Consider the following 20,277-nt stretch of genomic DNA (forward strand, 5'->3'; position numbering starts at 1 on the left):
AATTAGAGTGGGGAGATACCTAAGGCAGACTCATCAGACAGCTACTAAAATAGCTCAGAGTGAGACGATGAGGGCCTATACCAGAGTGGTGGCAGTGTCAGAAGAGAGAAGGGGACACACTGGAGTGATGTTGCAAAGATGAAATCAATAGGCCCTAGGCAAAGGATTGAGTATTTTGGGAGAGGGTAGGAGAGTGAGGGGCTAAGAGATAATAGGTATCCAGGATGACTCCTAAATTGTGAATCTGAGGGACTAAGAGGATGCTGTTGCAATAAAACATGGTTCCTACAGGAATGAAAAAGAGGGTTGAGGGTGGGAGCTAGAGTTTAGGGGTGGAAAATGAGTCCTACTTTAAACATATTGAATTTAAGATGACTAGTGGATATCCAGTTCCAGATGTGTGAAAGGCAAAAGGAGATATGACACAGAAGTAGAGAGGTTAGAATTGAGAATCATCAGCATTGAGATAGTAATTAAATCTAAGGGAGCTGATGAGATCACCAAGTGAAGTAGTAGAGAAGAAGAAGAGGACCAAGGACAGAACCTATGGAGCATTTATAGTTAGAGGGTGTGATCTGGATGAGGATCTAGAAAAGGAGACTGAAAAGTAAAAGTCAGATTGGCAGGAAGAGAACTAGGAGAGAGTAGTTGTGGCAAACCCAGAGGGCTCTCTGTCCCCCTTTTGACTGAGTTCCGCCTCCCCATACTTGGGGCCGTGGTCACTGAAGCAGCAAGAATTTCCAAAGACAATGCTTTGCCAGTCTCCCAAGGTCTGAGGACTCAGCTGTGCTAGCCTTGCCCTGTTAAGGCCTGGAACAAGGTATGTCATGTCAAGGCTGAAAGGCTGAAAAATTACTCTTATTCTCTTAGAATTATTCTTGCAGAGACTATTTGATTTCTTTGTGTTTTTTTGCTTTAAATACTGAGCTATCCTGAATAATAAATCACACACAGTTATTCACACAAGGTGGTGCTGATGTGTCAATTATCAATCGTCTCTGATCCTCAACCCCTGTCTTGGGCTTGAACCTGAGACCCCAACAAGTAGTGTCTCAAAAACCTAGAGAAAAGAGTGTCAAGGAGAAGAAAGAGATCCACAGTGTCAAAAGCTGCAGAGCTCAAGAAGACTGAGAATTGTGAAAAGTCTATAAGATCTGGTAATCAAGAAATCATTGTGAATTTTGGAGGAAGCAGTTTCAGTGGAATGATAAGGTTGGAAGCCAGATTATAAGGAGTTAAGAAGAGTGGGAGGAGAGAAAATGCAAGCACCTATTGTAGGGGGTCTGAGTTTAGCTACAAAGAGCAGAAGAGATATAGGATGATAGGGTGATGAAAGCATCAAGAGAGGTTTTTTTAAGAATGGGGGAGACATGGACACCTTTGTAGGTAGTAGGGAAGGAACCAGTAGACAGAGAAAGATTTAAAAAAACTGAGTAAAAATAAAGAGTGTATTTAAAAATACATAGTTGTGAGGATCAAAGGTAAAGTGATTTGCAAACTTTAAAGCATTACATAAATGCTATTTTATTAACACTGTTGTTATTATTGTTACATTTTGTTTCCCCAGGCTCCCAACCTGGATGCCATTCTTGACACATCACTTTCTCTCATCTCTCATGACCAGTTTATTGCCAAGTCCTATTGATTCTACCTTTGCTTCATTTCTTGTGTACATGCCTTTCTTTCCTCTGACGTTGCCATCGATGTTGAAGGTCTTTCTTACCCCACTCCTGTACTATTAAATAGCCTGCTGGTTGGCCTCCCTGCCTCACTTCTCTCTCCACTCCAGTCTATCCATTGCTCAAATGCCAGTGATCTTCCTAAAGTGTGGTTTGTCTAACCATGTCATCCTCCTACTCAATAACTCCAGTGGTTTTCTATTACTTCCAGAAGTAAATATAAAATCTACTGTTTGGCTTTTCAAACCCTTCATAACTTGTCTTCCTTCCACCTTTCCTGTCTTTACACCTTACTCATTTCCATGTACTCTACAATCTAATACTACTATCCTCTTTACTGTACCTTAAGCAGAACACTCCATCTACTGACTTTAGGCATTTTCACTCGCTGGCCTACAACTCTGGCATTCTCTTCTTCCTCATCTCCGGGCTTTCTTCAAGTCCCAGTTAAAATCCAACCTTCTGCAAGAAATCTTTCCTAGCTCTCCTTAATATTAGTGCCTTCCCTCTAAGATTATCTCTGATGTATTTCATATATGACTTGCTTGCATATTATCACTTGCATGTTGTCTCCTCCCATTAGATTGTGAGCTCCTTAACAGCAGGGACTGGTTTTGTCTATCTGTTCCTTTCTTCAATTTAGCAAAATTCCTGTCAAATAGTAGATGTTTAATACATGGTTGTTGACTTGTCCTAAGCATCTAGTAGAATGTTTAATATATGCTAGTTAACTAACTTCTCACTTCTGTCTCTGATTTATAATTCTGATATAAACAAAAAAATCACATTTCATCAAATATTCAATAAGAAAATTTTCTATACACATAATTAAGCTCAACAAAATACTACAGAAAGCATTTCCTAAATACTTGCTGATCAGTACTATGTTAATCTACCACAAATTAAAGAATATTTGTAAATGAAATTATTCACAAAACATAATGTATGTAAAGGCAATAAATGAAAATTAAGTCATATTAACAGCATAAATGCTTAAACCATGTAAATAATAATTTCAAGTTTTAAACGTTTGCATTTTTAAACATTTTTATTTCATAGTTTTGTATTTTCTAATATTGTACTCAAAGAGTTTCCTCAAACGTTTTGATTATGAACTGATAAAATAGATACCTATATGGACTTTTATTTCTGTAAATATCACACTCTAAAAAACCATAGGTAAAAGAATATGCCTCATTTTTATATTAATAAATATCAGTGTCTATACAATATCACTTAATAAAACATTCACAAAATACATGAAAGATTCAAGGTGTACAACACATATTACCACCAATTAATCTAGTCAGACAACAATTACAAAACCATGTAATATAGAATTACCAATTTGTATCAGGCCTCCTCCCACTGCCCAATTATTCCACAAGAAAGCATCTAATAAATTATTATCATATCTGTAGGAATTGTTGAATCAGACTGTTTTAATACTCTAATAATATATCTATTTCATCAAAACAAAAAAAAATCACTTAAGGTAACAGACTCATTGAGATGATAACTGCATTAAGGTAATGTCAATTGTTAATAATGTTATAAATAACGTTATGTTTATAAAAGTGATAAAGACAATCCTTTTGATTACTGTAACAAAACACAAGATAGCTGTTCTTAAAATATTACCTGGTAGATATCCGATAAACTGCTGCTCCCTGAGTCACTGGCAATGCTACATCCAGACTGGCTAGAAGGGACATGGGTCACCTGTGGATGAGGGTTTTCTGTAAGGTGCAACTTGTTAAGGTCTGCTGGAAGCTGAAAAAAGAAAAGAAAATTCAAATACATACCCTTTAAAGTGTTCTTGATGTTAATATTCCTAAATGAAATAATTTTTTATTTTAGGTATATTGGGTGCACCTCAAAATTTTAATAAGAAAGTAAACATCTCTTTTAGAACAGCATGATCCAAATATGTTCTTACTGTGATTACAGAGACTGTTCTAAGGACACAGAAAAGTTAACAATTAACAAAGAAAATCTTTCACCCTCTTCTTTTAGCAAAGATTTTATCTCCACAGGATTTGGAGAAAGAAAGAACCTTAAAAATCTAACAGCTCATCTGATAAAGAAGAAAACTTAGGTAAAAGATTACAATCTCACTTTCAATGTTATCTCCCTGATTAATGGGAAACAATAAAATGAAAGTATTTGGTTGTCCAATCTGGATACAGGAAAAAATGCTTCCATCACAACAAAAATGCTTCTGGACTTTAGTAGAATACTTGCTGTTCAAGGCTTCTGAATAAAAGAAGGATTTTTTTTTCCATTTTCATTCAACATAGAAAGAATATTGACTGAGCACATAATAGCACTGTGTTATAACACAGAAAAGTTGGTCAACACTGCTAGGTCTGTATCCCAAAGAAATCATAGCAGAGGGGAAAGGACCCACACATATGAAAACATTTATAGCAGCTCTCTTTGTGGTGGCAAAGAATTGGAAATTGATGGAATGCCCATCAATTGGGGAATGGCTAAACAAGTTGTGGTATATGAATGTAATGGGATACTATTGTGCTGTAAGAAATGATAAGCAGGAGGAGTTCAGAGAAACCTAGGACTTACACGAACTGATGCTGACTGAGAGGAGCAGAACCAAGAGAACATTGTACACAGTAACAGCAACATTGTGTGATGAACAACTGTGATAGACTTGGCTCTTCTCAGCAATGCAATGATCCAAAACAATGTCAAAGAACTCATGATAGAAAATGTTCTCAACATCCAGAAAAAAGAACTGTAGATTATGAATGCTGTTTTTCTTTGGGGCTGGTTTTTTTCCTCCTTTTTTGAGGTTTTTCTCTTGTGCTCTGATTCTTCTTTCATAATATGACTAATGCAGAAATATATTCAATGTGATTGCACATATATAACCTATATCAGATTGCTTTCTGTTGTCAGGCAGTGGGAGGGAAGGGAGGTTGGGAGAAAATTTTGAAACTAAAAATCCTATAAAACCAAATGTTAAAAACTATCCTTACCCAAAAAACTAAAAACCTATCCTTACATGTAACTGGAAAATAATCAAATACTTTTATTAAAAAAGAAAAAAAGGGGCAGCTAGGTAGCATAGTGGATAGAGCACCGGCCCTGGATTCAGGAGGACCTGAATTCAAATCCTGCCTCAGACACTTAATACTTACTAGCTGTGTGACCCTGGGCAAGTCACTTAACCCCAATTGCCTCACCGAAAAAAAAAAAAAGAAAAGTTGGTCAATACAAGAGGTTAGGTATATAAAATCCAAAAGAAATCATTCATAACAAGAGATTCCAATTGCTGCCCTTCAATTGGTGAATGGCTAAAGAAGCTTTGGTATATGATTGTGATAGAATATTATTGTGCTATAAGAAATGACTAGCAGGATGATTTCAGAAAGGCATGGAAAGACTTGTATGAAATGATGTATACTGAAGTGAGCAGAACCAGGAAAACATTGTGCACAATGACAGCAATATTGTTCAACGAAGAACTGTGAATGACTTGACTATTCTCAGCAGTGCAATGATCTAAGACAATGCCAAAGGACTAATGATGAAGCATACTATCCACCTCCAGAGAAAGAAGTGATATTGATTGAAGACAGACTAAAGAATGCTATTTTTCACTTTCTTTCATTTTTTTCTTTTATTCAAGTTTTCCTATACAAAATGACTAATGTGATAATGTTTTATATAATTGCGCATGTATAACCTCTGATTGCTTAATGCGGGAGGGGGGGGGGATAAAATTTTGGAACCCAAAACTTTAAATAAAAATGTTCAATTACCAGGATAAGGAAATGATCTTTATCTGACAAAAATAGCTAGGAAAATAGAGTATGCTGAGGGGAATAAGGTATAAAAACACTGGAAAGGATGAAAGAGCTGGATAACAAACAAAACAAAGAGAATAAAGATAATATGAAGTCAATGAAGTTTACTGAATTTGGGGGCGGGGGAGAGGAAGAGGGAATGGGAGTGACATAAGTAGAACTCCATTTTAGATTGAGCCTCCTAATTGGCTAATGGACAAGAGTGGGAGCTACATGACACAGGAAGCCAGCTAGCAAGCTATTATTGATCCAGGTATGAAGTGATGAAGGTTCCCACCAAGGTGAAAGGCAGGATCAGGAGAGAAAAGGGGATTTATAGAAGAGATATTGCAAAGGAAGAAACAAGGATTTGGCAACAGACTGGGTATGGGGGTTGACAGAAAGTGAGGAGTCAGGATGACACCTTAGTTTCAAATGTAAGTAAGTAGGAGGACGGTGGTGTTCCAGACAATGACAGAAAAATTAAAAAATGAATATATGACCTAAATATAGAAGGTCAAATCATAGGAAAATTTGAGAAGCAAAGAAGAAAAAAAATTATCTTATATGGATAGAAAAAGAGTTCTTGATTAAATGAGAGGATCACAAGAAATCAAATGGGTATTTGGCCGGGGGGGGGGGTGAGGCAATTGGGGTTAAGTGACTTGCCCAGGGTCACACAGCTAGTGTCAAGTGTCTGAGGCCAGATTTGATTTCAGGTCCTCCTGAATCCAAGGCCAGTGCTCTATCCACTGCGCCATGTAGGTGCCCCTCAAATAGGTAATTTTAATTGCATAAAACTTTATACAGTTATGCACAAACAAAATCAATATAGTTAGACTTAGAAGATAAACAGTTAACTGGGGGAAATTTTTGCAGCATATTGCTCTGATAAAAGTCTGACAGTCAAGATATACAGGAAACTGATACAAATATATAATGAGCCATTCTCCACAGAAAAAGGATCAAAGACTATGAAGTTTTCTAAAGAGAAAAAGGCAAACTATCAGGAATCATGTGGGAAAAAATGTTCCCAGCTATTAATATTAAGAGAAATAGGAATTAAAACAATTCTAAGCTTCCACTTCATGTTGGCATATTGGCAAAGGTAACCCCAAAATAGGGAATATGAAAGTTTTTAGAAGAAATGTGGTTGGACTAATACACTAATGCACCACAGTGGAGTTGTGAACTGATCCAACTATTCTAGAAAGGAATTTGGAGCTATCACCAAAACATCTCTAAACTGTGAGTGCCTTTCATGATACCAATTAAGCTTATAGACCAGAGAGATTTAAAAAAAAAAAAAAAAGGATAAGGATCCATATGTACAAAAATATTCATAGCAACATTTTTTTGTTGTAGCAAAAACTATAATTGTCCCTGGCACATAGTAAACATTAACGCTGGTTGACTAAAAAAAGAATTGGAAACAAAGTGGGTGTCCACTGACTAGGTAATAGTTAAACAAATTACGGCATATGAATGGCATAACTAGAGAAACAGGTTGAGAGAAATCCAGGAGAATTTTATAACATGCATCATGACACATGCATAGCCAAAAAACATATACCATACAATGAATGTAACACTGATTTTTATGTCTTTCACTCAATTGTAAAATAGTAAAGATATGATCCATTGTATAATATCACTTACAGAAGTCCAATTTTTTCCTACTATTATTCTCATTAAGGATGCCTTCAATTTATACATGTACTGTATTCACAAAAACATTTTAACAGTTAGAGAACTGAGTACCGAGTTGATATTCTCAGTCATTTTCTGTTCATTATTCATAAGGTACAAGATTTTTTTCTCAAATCTTTTTATTGCCTTTTCCTTCTGATACCTTGAATATTAGTCCCTCAATAAAATTAAGTGGTCTCCAATATGGATTTTTGCTATTAAAATGTGTTCCAATTTGGTACCCTTTCCTGTCTTTGTTCTCTTCAGTAGCATTTCTACATCCCATAAGTCCATCAAGAACTGAGAGGGTAAAAAAATTTGTTACAATAATTTTTACAGATCCTTCCCATTTTGGGGGGTTTGTTATCCTATCTTCATCCTAAAACGTCCATATAGTAATTTTGCTTTGGATCTCTTGCCAACCTTTCTTTAAGCTAGTTTTTATTCTCCACTACTCTCAGCTTTATAAGACAATATTGCTTATAATCATCCATCATCTGTTAATTCTTTATTTATATTCTAACAAATTGCCTTTGGCCACCATTTGGCTCCACTTGGCAAGTCAAGCTTTTGCTGACTTGATACTTTCTGAGTTCTTTTTACTTTCTCATTGTGGCAATTAATTTACAACAGTTACACTCATGAAAAAAAAATCTAAAAATCAATGATCAAAAACAGTATTAAAATTAGTTATCAGTTTCTCATTTTCAAGATCAATTAAGTAAATACCTCTGGAATTAATTGTCCCAACTGAATAACAAATGTTTTTCTCATTAATCTTTCTCCTTGTTTTTTATGTAATCTGATTCTTGCTCTGACAAGTCAAGTCTAAATATACACAACTCATTCAAGGATAACTTCCACAGCAATAACTAATCTTTCATTGTCTGTTAAAATATAAACTATTTCATTTTCTGTGATGTTATTTGGTGCTTGCCATGTCTAACACTACCCTCTTTTCCCAAAAGAAAGTAATCATGATGTAAAGACATTAGACTTTTGTGTAGTCTAAGCAGTGTTTTTGGCCTCTCTCATTCCTTCTTCTTGAACTACTTTTTCCCAACTATCTCTCACAATATTCAACTTTCCCCACATTTGCACTTAAATCTCTGATTGCACTGAAGCAATCAGAGTATATGTTGATTTAATTGGAATGCCTTATCAAATTTGTCATAGAATTTCTCTCCTGTCTCCATCCTCTGTAACCAATGCTGGTGCATATACTGAAATTATTTTCATGGCAGTATTTTTGCAAATAACTATCTTGAGTACTATGATATGAAATGATCAAATATTCCATGAAATAATGTTTCTGTTGCTTTTAGGCACATGATAAAATCAACTCTGCCAACTTCTTTGCTTCTTCAAGCAGCACCCGAGCCACCCTTCCAGTTAGCTAAACTTCCTTCTTCTGATTTCATTTATAGACAAGAATAGAAAAACTGCTATGATTCAGATCCTTAGATCCATAAACTGGCCATTTGACAGATTCTCACATTTAGAGTACCATCAGTTAAAATTAAAAGACTCCACAAAGTCTTATTCCAATGCCTTATTGGGGAAGGAAGGTGATCATAAATTATCACAGGCTATAAGAGAAAGAAAGAACTGGCAAGTATTACCAAATTGGAAAAACTTCAAATATGGCCCCAGTAATAGAACGAGCTCATCCCCTTCTAGGCTAGCCAGTTGATGACAAATTCTTTGGTCATGCCAAGCCATTAAAACAAAGAAAAACATAAAATGGCCCTCTGTTCCGTGTGGCATTAGGAGTAGGATAGCAGAAAAGGAAAAGATATTTAAGAATCAAAACTTTCAGATCATCTAGCAAAAAATAATTAGATCAAGAGTATACTGCAGTTATGTAAATAAAAGTGAATAGTAATAGTGTAAATACCCCCAAAATTGAAACACCTGATGATTATCAAGTCAAATTTTCCCCTTTTTTTCAATCAAGATTATACATTCTCTCATCTTCAATATTCCTCTGAATAACTTCAGACCAATCTTCATGTCTTGTCATGAGCAAAAGGCTTAAATCCAAGGGATAGATCTGTCCCTTTAATTTAGTTTGATAAAATGCTTATCACTAAATAATGTTCAAAAGGACATTTTGTTATCATTTAATGATAGAAACATGAGGTCTAATCTTGATAGTTTTTATTCAACAAAGGCATAGCTTTTAGACCATCCTAGAAAGTGTTTCTATTGTTCCTAAGTTCAAGACATCTACATGGAAAGCTTATCTTTATGCAATGGTAGAATAAAGAATAATTTGTTAAATTATATAATTATGAATCGGCTTTTTTAAGAGTGGAAATCAGAATACACAAAGTATTATTCCAAATAAATAAAAATAAAGATGGAAGGTGTGGCAATCACTACCATTGTGTCTAATGTCCAGTAACTTGTTCAAAAGAGACCCATACAAAACAAACCACATTAAATAAAACTATTTTAGTTGGGTCCACTGATATAACTTTCTGAAGAACAGTTAACAAACTTTTGTTTAAAAGGTAATACGGTTTTTCATAAGCTGTAAGTAACACAAAAACAACTCATGAATAAGGAGAAACCCAGCGTCGGGTTGTTAAAGGTTCCATACCAGCTAACTAGATGGCATTTATGAATATTACTATTACATTTTTTGTTCATTATATAAAGATCATATTGCTCAGGATATCTGATTACAAACAATGGTAATCACCAAATCATGATTTATTTCAAAATACATATTCATAATTTCACTTCTGCAGAGTCAAATTGAAATCAAAATTATGGTGGCTTCTTATAAGAAATATCTTGCTAAGCTGGTAGTGAAAAATCATTTATACAAATAAAAAGACTGAAGCCACAAACACATATTTAAGCTTTACACATTATTAAACAGGCATTTTCTAAATTTTGGCTTAGCTGAGTTGAAAGTTTAGAGGCTTTTTGCTTTTTTAAAATGAGGACTGGGGTATTTATTTGAATAAGAGGATTGAGGTTTTATATTTATTCTTAAAAGTTTAGAAATCATATAGATACTATCAGGATTATTAGAATCTCATTCACAATTTAAGTACACATATATGTCATGTTTAGTTTTAGGAAACAAAAATACTATTACTGTTCATCCAGCTCAAGGAAAACAATGATAACCACTTACTTTGGAGGCCCATGGCTGAAGACAATTGGCATAACAGCGAACAAGAAAAGCCATTTCCTAGACTAGAAAGTAAAGTTTCCTTTTTTAAAACCGAAGGCACACGTTAAAGAATATAGACAAAAAAAATCCTTTCTGTTTTCTCTTCACAAATCATATACCAATGTAGTGATATATAAAGGAAACTTCTTAGGATTCCTTTCCACTGTGAATTCCAAAATTACTGGCTCAAGTGGATTTCAGTACCTTTGAGCCTTGGCTTGACTGCAGCAATTCCTATGAAAATGTTCCTTTTAACAAGCATACAAATGTAAATCAAGATGTTTTTGTGCTTCAGGCTCTGGGCATTCAGATAGCCACATGCTTCCTCAGTCACTTAGCACATACCTACACAGTGGTAACAGAACAGTTAATTCTTGATCAGATTAAACAAGTAATGCAACATACACCAAATCTGAGCCTCCAATACTTTCCAGCATTTGTTTCCAACAATGTAGCATCACTAACAAGAGAATATCTTCATGCCTGCTTTTCTTCTACTTATTTCATTCTGTAAATCAAACATTACATTGATTCTTCTGCATCTGAAGCAAATGCAAACTCTGTATCCTTGAGATTGAGTTTCTTCTTTTTTTTTCTTCTTATCAACCAAAAGAGAGGCAGAAAAATCCAACTAATGAAATACTCTAACAGGTTTATTCTGTGTAGCTTCTGAATCTTTGTAATCCAAATTCTCTCCCTTTTCTCTTTTTCACATGCACGATTTACAACTCTGCAATGTCGTTTCCAATCCTAAAGCACCGGCCAGATACTATGGTTAATCTAACCCTTTTCCAATTAAAACACTTATACAATGAAATACAAATATTATATATTCTACCACAGCAAGACTGAGTACTAGTGTCTTAATTCCTGCTATCTGTGTCTGCTTCTCAGAGGCTCCCTGAGGAGAAGCTCCTATCGATTCTATGCTCCGCAGTAAGATGAAATATCTAATAAGGAGGAAAGAAAGTGGGAGGGGAATGGAGCTAAAAGGATGACATCACCTGTATAGAAAGCCTTCAGAAACTGCATTAGATCAATTGGCTACTGTATCTGCAGATGTAGCACACAGGGCAACTTACTGAAACCTCCACCCCAATACATACATATATATAACACCCCTCCCCTTCATGAAATATATCATCATGCTCTTTTATTTTCTTTAAAATCTCGTTTGAGTGTTCTAACCTGCAGGATAAAATATTTTGCTTGCAGCGCATAACCATTCTTTTATTTTTATTTTTTGCTTTAATTCATAATGAATCCACAATTGGGCACACAGGGGAATAGTGCTTTCTAATCCTAGTATTCAAATTTAACACACTTCCGGGATCCCAAGGGAAAAAAGAATTAGCTGCAGCAATTCAGTCCTGCTTTCTAAGCATCTGAGACAGCCTTGCTCTCTCCCAGCTGTCATGTTTGTCTTTGTAACACTCATTTCCGGAGCTTCTGCTTCATAGCTACTTAGGAAATAAACATTCAGAAGAGAATCATCTTCAACAAGACTTCAACGTATAGAAAACATGAATTTTAAAAGTATAATCAAGTCATCTACAATAAAAAAAAAATCCAAATGTCACCATTGCAGTTAACAGCTAGCCAAGTGGGGACAATTTAAGTAGGAAGAAAAATATCATCTTGCAAAATTAAAACCAAAAAGATTCAGTAGTACAATAATTTAGCTGGCATCATATGTAGTTCCTCTAAAGAAATAGCCTTTGGGGTTACCTGAAAAAAACTGAGAAGCTTTGTTCCAAAAAAGAAATTTGGCTATGACACCAAAAAAGAAATGGTGTAACATGTCTAAAAGCTTCTGTGTTTTGACAAAATGGAAATATCTTCCCAAAATGTCTTATTTTATAGAATTTATGGAAAACTCCTTCATTCTTCCTCATTACTCTCTCTCCCTACACTTTACTGGATAATTCCTCTAGTTGTCATCATTACTGCTACGAGTTCCTATCACGTGATGGATATCCACTCTTCCAACCACTTCAATCTCACAAAAAATGCACTTAAGGAAGCAGGAGTATTTCCTCTCAGGAGCCAAAACAAGATGTATTTTCCTGGGGTAAAATATACATCAACAGCAAGAAACAGCAAACTCTGAAGCAGTAAAATAACTGGAGCAATGATAGCACAAAAACAACTTAAAATTTACTTCTATAGCAGAGGTTTGTTTGGGGGGAAGGGAGCAACTTGGGAGGGAGGCGTGTAAAGATAGAACCTTAAAGATCAGGGATATTAGGTTAAAAGAACCCCCCTAAAATCTCTGATGATAGTTACCCAAAGAGTAAGTTGCTAATACCCTTGGGCAAAGGGTGAGTTACCTTATAAACAGTAAGGTACTGTTAATCTAAACACCTAGACTTTAATTAAGCTTAGAAAAACTTTAAATCTGTCCCAAAAGTAACAAAGCAAGCTAAAAATATAATGAGATTTGAACCTGAGACCCCATGATTCTGAATAATTACTTTTTTAAAATACTGAGATGTAGCCATGAAAAGACAAAATTGTCATTAGGACTAATTAAATCTCACAAGATGAGCAAAGAAACAAAATATAGCTTCTAATTATTATAAGTATGTTCAGTTTGAGTTTCAAGCAAATAATAAACTATAAATGATTTCAAGTGTCCTGAAAAGAAAAACCATTAAAACTACCTTAACTATTATTTCCCAGAATTAAAGAAAAAGCCATTAGGTGACAATAGTCCATAATCTTAATGGATGAAATAAATTTTCCTAGTTTTATTAAAGACTCAAAAAAGTAGTCATATTTATAAAAACCTTATAGTCTCAATAATATCGGACAAATCTATGGTGATAGAACTAATTACAATCCAACATGTGAAAGGAAAAAGCTAAAAGAAGACTCTACCCTTTGTTGTATATGTGCTGACTATACACTTAAAAGTCCTTACAGCTTAGCTAGTGAGATGTACATCTTATAACAGCATTTTAAAAGCTACTTTAGTGCACACAGGATTCAACCACTACCACGTGCATGTGCGTGTATTTTATAACCACTGTAAACAAAACCTTAATAATGGAGGGGGGGGGGAGGAATCTATTTCGTTCTAGCTTTGCCTGTAAGTGAAGATGACATCATCTATTCCTCTTTTCTACCAATCAGCTCACAGTAACAGCCATTTCATGGCAGACCAACACCCACAATCTTCCAGGCTAACACAGCTGCTAACAGAAACAAAGTAACCTAATTCTACATATCAGGATATGTGTCCAGCCAACCTCCTTTTGAAACTACATTCCACAGGTACCTTGATCAAACATTTGCTTCACTTAATATCCTAGAGATAGAGGATGAGGAATTAATCTTCTAAAGAAAATGAAGCATAGGTACCTTTTATGTATCTAATTTTAAATTTTTTCTAGACCCTTTTAATTTTTTTAACTGGCTGTGAGAAAATATCAGCAGAAAAGGGATTAAGGACAAAGGATGAGGGAAAGAAAAAAGATCTGCTCTGCTTTGTATTCTCTAGTAAACATGTATATGGTCTAGACACCTTAAGGAACATTTTTTCCCCTTCTCTGGAATGTTATAATACCTAAAATATAGCAATGTTCAAACTTGTCTTCATCTTAAAATTGTAGACTTAAAGAGTATAAATGAACACATGGTTTTAATAAGCCTTAAACCATAGGGACATGCACTGTTAAGACTGGAAAGTACCTTACATATTTCCCTTCAAACAACTTATTTTACAAAATAGGAAACAGCCCCAGAGATAGAAAAGAACATGATAAAAGTTACATAAACTGGTGGCAGAGCTCAATCTCCCCTTCACCTCCTGAATTCCAAATCCTGTGTATTTCCACTAAAAGACAGCATTTTTATTTTATTTATTTGTTTGTTTGTTTTTCGGGGGAATGAGGGTTGACTTGCACAAGGTCAAACATTTAGTGTCAAGCGTCTGAGGCCGAATTTGAATTCAGGTCCTCCTTAATCCTGGGCCAGTGCTTTATCCACTGCACCACCTAGCTGCCCCTTGGACGGTGTTTTTAGTAAGAATAAAAGTGTAATAAATGCTCCTCAATGGACCCAGGGTCAATGGAAATAACAATTCTCAAAAAAAGAAATGCAAACTTAAAAACAGCATGAAAATCTGCTTAAATTGCCTAATAACTAGAAAAGTGAAAACCAAGATTACTTAAACAACTTTTTTTTTTTGAAAATCTGATATATTTTTCATGTCTAAAATATCTTTCCATCAAAGTACCAATGGGCAGGACTGAGCTTTCCACCTCAATATCTCCAAGGTCAACAGTGACCTCTCTAGAAGTTGTCATTTCAACAAGTACTCATTAAGCAGCACAGGGGTAAGCCCAAGTAATAGAGAAGATGAAAAAGCAGTCCTTGCCATCAAATAGCTCACAATCAAAGGGGGGAGACAACAACACTACAACTATGTACAAAAAAAAGGATGTGTACAAGATTATGGGAAGCTATCTCAGAAGAAAGGCACTAACATTAAGGAGAATGAGAAGAAAGGCTTCCAGCATTTAAAAAAAAAATGTAGCATTTTAGTTGAGACTTGAAAGAAGCCAGCCAAGCCAGAAGCTAGAGTTGAGGAAGGAGAAAATTACAGGCTTAGGAAAAAATCAGTAAAATTGCAGTCAGGAGATGGTATGTCTTTTGAGAGGAAGAACAGGGAAGTAAAGGTCCCTGGATTGTAAAGCATTTGGAAAGGAGTATGGTGTAAGTGGACTGGAAAGGTAGAAATAGCAACCAGATTATGATAGGCTTTAAAAGCCAAACAGAGAATTTTACAATTAATCCTGGGGAGTCAACTGGAGTTTCTTGAATTGAGAGATAGAGACACAGAGACACAGAGAGACAAAGAGACAGAGAGAGAGTCAGTGTGTGTGTGAATGTGTCGGTGAGTGTTTCTGTGCATGATCACAGTCAGCTTTGTGGTAGGGGGAAGAATCAGTATGCTATTACAATAGGCCAGACTTGGACCAAGGTGGTGGCAGTATTAGAGAAGAGAAAGGGACATATACAAGAGATACTGTAAAGACAGAATGAATAAGACTTGATGGTGAAAGAGAAGATGAGTAGTTTGACCCCTAGATTCTAAGCCTTGGTGACTGAGAGGATGGTTATGCCATCAACAATAACAGAGAAGACAGAACTAAGTCCTTGACTATACTTTTATATTGAAAGCCCAACCTGAGCAAGAGGCTAAGATGCTGGTCTTTTAATACAAGACGAGAACTACTGTGCAAGATGAAAACCAGAAAGCAAAGGGTGCTAAGAATCAGACATTATGGACAACAGTCTCATAAGGTAAGCAGACATAGATGAATTTCAAATTGCTTCATAGGAGGGAAGTCACAAAATGGGTGCAGTTACAAACCGACCTGAGTATTTTGTAGAATCCTAAATTTGAGGCAATAAGGAATCTCAGGGGCCATTTGGTATAACAATATTTTGTGGATGAAGAAGGTACAACGTAGAAAGATTAAATAACTTACAACCAAGTCAGAAGGCACCTAATCATGAAATGCATCAAGGTCACCATTATGATAAGCAATTATTATAGTGACACAACATACCCCTCCCCCCCAAAAAAAAGTACAAACAGAAAATTTTAAATGATGTTAGCAATGATAATAGCTGATATTTATATCATACTTTAAAGTTCACAAAGCACTTCATACACATTGTTCTTCTTTCATTTTCACAATAGATACTATAGGTGTTTTAATATTCATTTTACAGATGTGTAAAATGAAGCTCAGAAAAGCTCAGTGATGTGTTCATGATCACAGAGGCAAAAGTAAAACTTGAGTCTCTCCTGATTCTCTTCATTCTGTTTCCCTTGCTCTAACCTGCAATCTACCTAGCAGTCCTTTCCTAAAGCCTATAAACACACTCCACCTCCCTCAGCAAGTCTCCTGAGAAGCTGCCAGACCCTCAAGTATTCTTTCTCCCTCATTTCTCTGCCAAACTCCTAGAAAAAGCTGCCTTTTCACTCACTCCTCAATCCTTTGTAATTTGACTTCAAATCTGAGTAATACTCAGTTGAAAGTGCTTCTCTCTCAAGCCACCAATGTTTTGTTTTGTTTTCTGGTGAGGCAATGAGGGTTAAGTGACTTGCCAGGATCACACAGTTGGTAACTGTCAAGTGTCTGCAGCCAGATTTGAACTCAGGTCCTTCTGAATCCAGGGCCAGTGCTTTATCCACTGTGCCACCTAGCTGTCCCCCAATGATCCTTTAATTACCAAATCTAATACTCTTTCCTTAATGCTCATTCTTTTTAACTTCTCTGTAGCATGACACTAACAACCACTCTTCCTTCTATATTCTCTACTCTAATGCTGCCCTCTCTTGGTTCTCTTACCAAGGTGTGTCTAGCTTCCCTTAGCTGACTCATCATCCAGATCAGATCCTTTATTTATGACTATACTCCAAGGCTCTGTCCTTGGTCCTACTTTCTCCTTCTACACTCTTTTGGGGTGACTTCATCATCTAACATGGGTTTAAATACCACCAAGATGCAGATGACTGCAACATAATGAGCCCAAGTCTCTACTACACTCCAGTACCACATTAGCAACTACCTATTTGTACCATTTCCAAATAGATGTTCTTCAGGCATCTCACATTGAACAGAACCTATGTCCAAAATAGAACTTATGATCTTTTCCCCAAAAAAAACCGCTCCTCTTCCCAACTTTTCCACTTTAACCGAAAGGTTCCAATAATCCAGGTTTACAATCTTGGTGACAGCCTTAGTCCCCCATTCCCTTTCACTGCACACATCCAATCAGATGTAAAATCTTGTTTCTGCCTCCATAAAATTTCTTGTATCCTTCCCCTTCTCTTCAGTCACAAACCTTCATCTCTCACCCGGATGATTACAATATCCTCTAAATTGGTCTTCTTGTCTCACATCTCTCCTTACTCAAATGCACCCTTCCATGCCAAGAAGATTTTCCTTACATGCAGGTTTGACTATTCCACATCCCTGCTCAAAAATTCCAGTGCTCCCCACCACCTCTAAGATCAAATGAGAACTTGTGAATACATCATTAAAAACTCTTCAAGTTGTATTACACATTGCCAATCCACAATTCACATTCACTACGGTCTAGCCAAACTAGTCTTCTTATTATCTTTGTGCCTTAACATTGGTTGTCCATGTCTAGGATAAACTGGCTCCTCATCTCTGCCTTAAGGAACTTCCCTTAATGCTCAACTCAAACTACCTGCTCCAGGAAACCCTTCCTGATTCCACTCTACACAGCAATTAGTGCCTTCTTCTGAAACTGCCTTGTATCTGTTTTTTATATATACCTATTTATGTATATGTTGCTTAACATAGCTAAATACTAAGCACTTTGAGGGCAGAGAAAATTTTACTATTGTCTTTGTACTCCCAGCATATAGTGTAATAGTAAATGATTAACTGACTCGGAGTCTAGCATCTCCCACTCCATCCCACTGACCTCTAATAAAATATATAGGATGACTCAATTCTACACCTATTAATAATTCACTTACTAAGTAAATATTTGTACATAAAAACAACTTGTTTCTAAATATATTTCAAGGCAGGCAAGCTGGACGGGGAACTGTTTCAGAAATTATTTGCCAGTATTACTGAGTTCCCTGGGCAGCTAGGTGGCACAGTAGATAGAATGCTGGGTCTGGAGTCAGGAAGACCTGACACTTGGTAACTGTGTGACTCTGAGCAAGTCAGTTTCCTCATCTATAAAATGAACTGTAGAAGAAAATGGCAAACCATTCCACTATCTTAGCAAAGAAAACCCCCAAGTAGGGTCACAAAGAGTTATATATGTTTTTTCTTGTTCGTTTGTTGTTTTTTTGTTTTGTTTTGTTTTGTTTTGCAGGGCAATGAGGGTTAAGTGACTTGCCCAGGGTCACACAGCTAGTAAGTGTCAAGGGTCTGAGGCCGGATTTGAACTCGGGTCCTCCTGAGTCCAGGGCTGGTGCTTTATCCACTGCGCCACCTAGCTGCCCCCTCAGACATGTTTTTTAATCTGAACAGTATCACCTATACTAAGAGGAAATCCTCAATAGGTAGAAATGAAGGAGGGAAAAATTAAAATGTAAAGGGTTTTTTTGTACACTGAACTTAATAGTTGAGGTCCTAAAAATAAAAGGCCAAATTGCTTTCCTGTAGTTTTTAAGAGTTTGGATTTTGAAATAAAAACTTTAAAAAATTGCACTGTTTAGCTTATATGATTGGATCACTTAAAACCTTCTGGAATGTAGATGAGCAAACAATGATTATAATAGGCAGCAGTAAAAGATGTAGCACCACCTGCAAGTAACCTGGATCAACCCTCTTTGATGACTATTATTGTGATCTGCTTTCCAATTTTTTAAGTTTAACCAGAAACATTTTAATGAATTCTGAATGGCACTCCTTTGTAACATTTGGTTCAAAAATTTATTTTGCCCCAAACTTCTTGAGCCTAGTAAAGAAAGGCCACAAGCTTCCCTTAGTTTTCCCCAGTCTCTGTCTACATACTATAGTACATTAACTGCCATGACTGCTAAATGATCACTAAACTGCTATAGAAAAACTTGGTGAAAAGAATGAGTAGGACCCAGATGTAGTATAAAAATATGATAAATCCTCAGGAAGGTATGGAGAAAAGGTAATAAGGCAGAGAAAGTAAGCCAAGGCAGGCGGTTAAGAGAAGCAGTCATCACAACTAAGGTGATGTAAGCTTCTAAAATTAGAACCAGTAAAACTGAAAGAATAATAAAAAGACAGCACAGATTCAATTTTCCCTACAATCTTTGCAGCTGCACAAACCATTTTTTTCCCTCAGCCACTGTGTTAGCTATAAAAGGGTCATCTTTCACAAAGATATGTCACTTGGACATTGATAAATTATATATGAATCTAGGCTTAGTTTCTAGAAAAATCAAAGTAAAAAATGTTCCAATCACCACTACTGGTTTTTTTTATTTTCCTTTTGTATAATTTTGAAATTAGGAGGGATGTCTTCAAAATTTTTATCCTGTTAAAAGACTGCTCATTCAAAACAGACTTTTAATTGCAAATGAAATCTTTCTTTAGTATTTACTATAAAAGTCAAGCACATCAGTGCCATATGATATAGACAATTTGAAAAAAGTTGTTTGTAACAAACTGCTACTATTAATTTCTATATCTAAATTATAAGAATATTTAATGCAACTGGTAAATCCTAGGGAAGAGTCCTGGTGAAGTCCGGTGAATCGAACAGAAAAATTGACCTGGCTGAGGATGAGTACTTCAAATATGTATCATCTCTTTAAAACCAACCAAAAGTTGACATGGCAAAAGAATACATTCTAAAATTAAAATTCTTTCAATTAAAGCTTTGAGGCTGTATAAAGTAAGTGTCTTTACCAATTCTTGTCAATTAAAATTTGTTTTCTTAAAATAAGGCATGACTATGTTTAACAAAATAATTATTTTAAAATTAAAAGGTCATGTCTTACATATTAAGTATGACTATAAGATGAGGCATACTCTAAAGACTCAGTCACTGAGTTGGTTGGCTTTTGTTAAACATATTTATATGGAAGAGTTCAATGAGAGACTGAGGGTGGTCAGAATTAAGGAGAAATAACTGATGCAAAAACACAATAGAGCTTTTTTTATTTAAAAAATATTTTATAAAGCCAAAAAAATGGACAAAGGAATTAAGTAAAAAATTCTAACTCCTTGAAGTTTCAATATTCAGTGGATCTGAAATATTTACATTGAGAGTATCTCAATTCATTTAATTCCTTCTCAAATTATCCAAAGTACTATACAGACTTTCTTCTGAGTTCTTATTTTGTGAGTGCCAATGCAGAGCTAGACCATTGGTTGTGGTTAGTTCCTCAATATTCCTTCAAAAAGATCGAGAGAGAGAA

The 20,277-nt window shown here is 35.6% G+C and overlaps 1 protein-coding gene across 13 annotated transcripts in view; it reads right to left on the reverse strand.

The window, feature by feature from the left end:
* RAPGEF6 (Rap guanine nucleotide exchange factor 6) overlaps nucleotides 1-20,277 on the reverse strand; it is a 210,147-nt gene that overhangs the window by 118,892 nt on the left and 70,978 nt on the right. For 10 of the 13 annotated variants that reach the window (XM_043990166.1, XM_043990162.1, XM_043990171.1 and 7 more), the window contains exon 7: nucleotides 3,321-3,452. In XM_043990166.1, the coding sequence (XP_043846101.1) occupies nucleotides 3,321-3,452 (132 nt within the window). Of the gene's footprint in view, nucleotides 1-3,320; nucleotides 3,453-10,328; nucleotides 11,286-20,277 lie in introns of those variants that run through there. The other 3 variants (XM_043990172.1, XM_043990170.1, XM_043990168.1) reach the window with 1 other exon arrangement.

The sequence above is a fragment of the Dromiciops gliroides genome, chromosome 2, assembly GCF_019393635.1.
Source record: "Dromiciops gliroides isolate mDroGli1 chromosome 2, mDroGli1.pri, whole genome shotgun sequence".
NCBI lineage: Eukaryota > Metazoa > Chordata > Mammalia > Microbiotheria > Microbiotheriidae > Dromiciops > Dromiciops gliroides.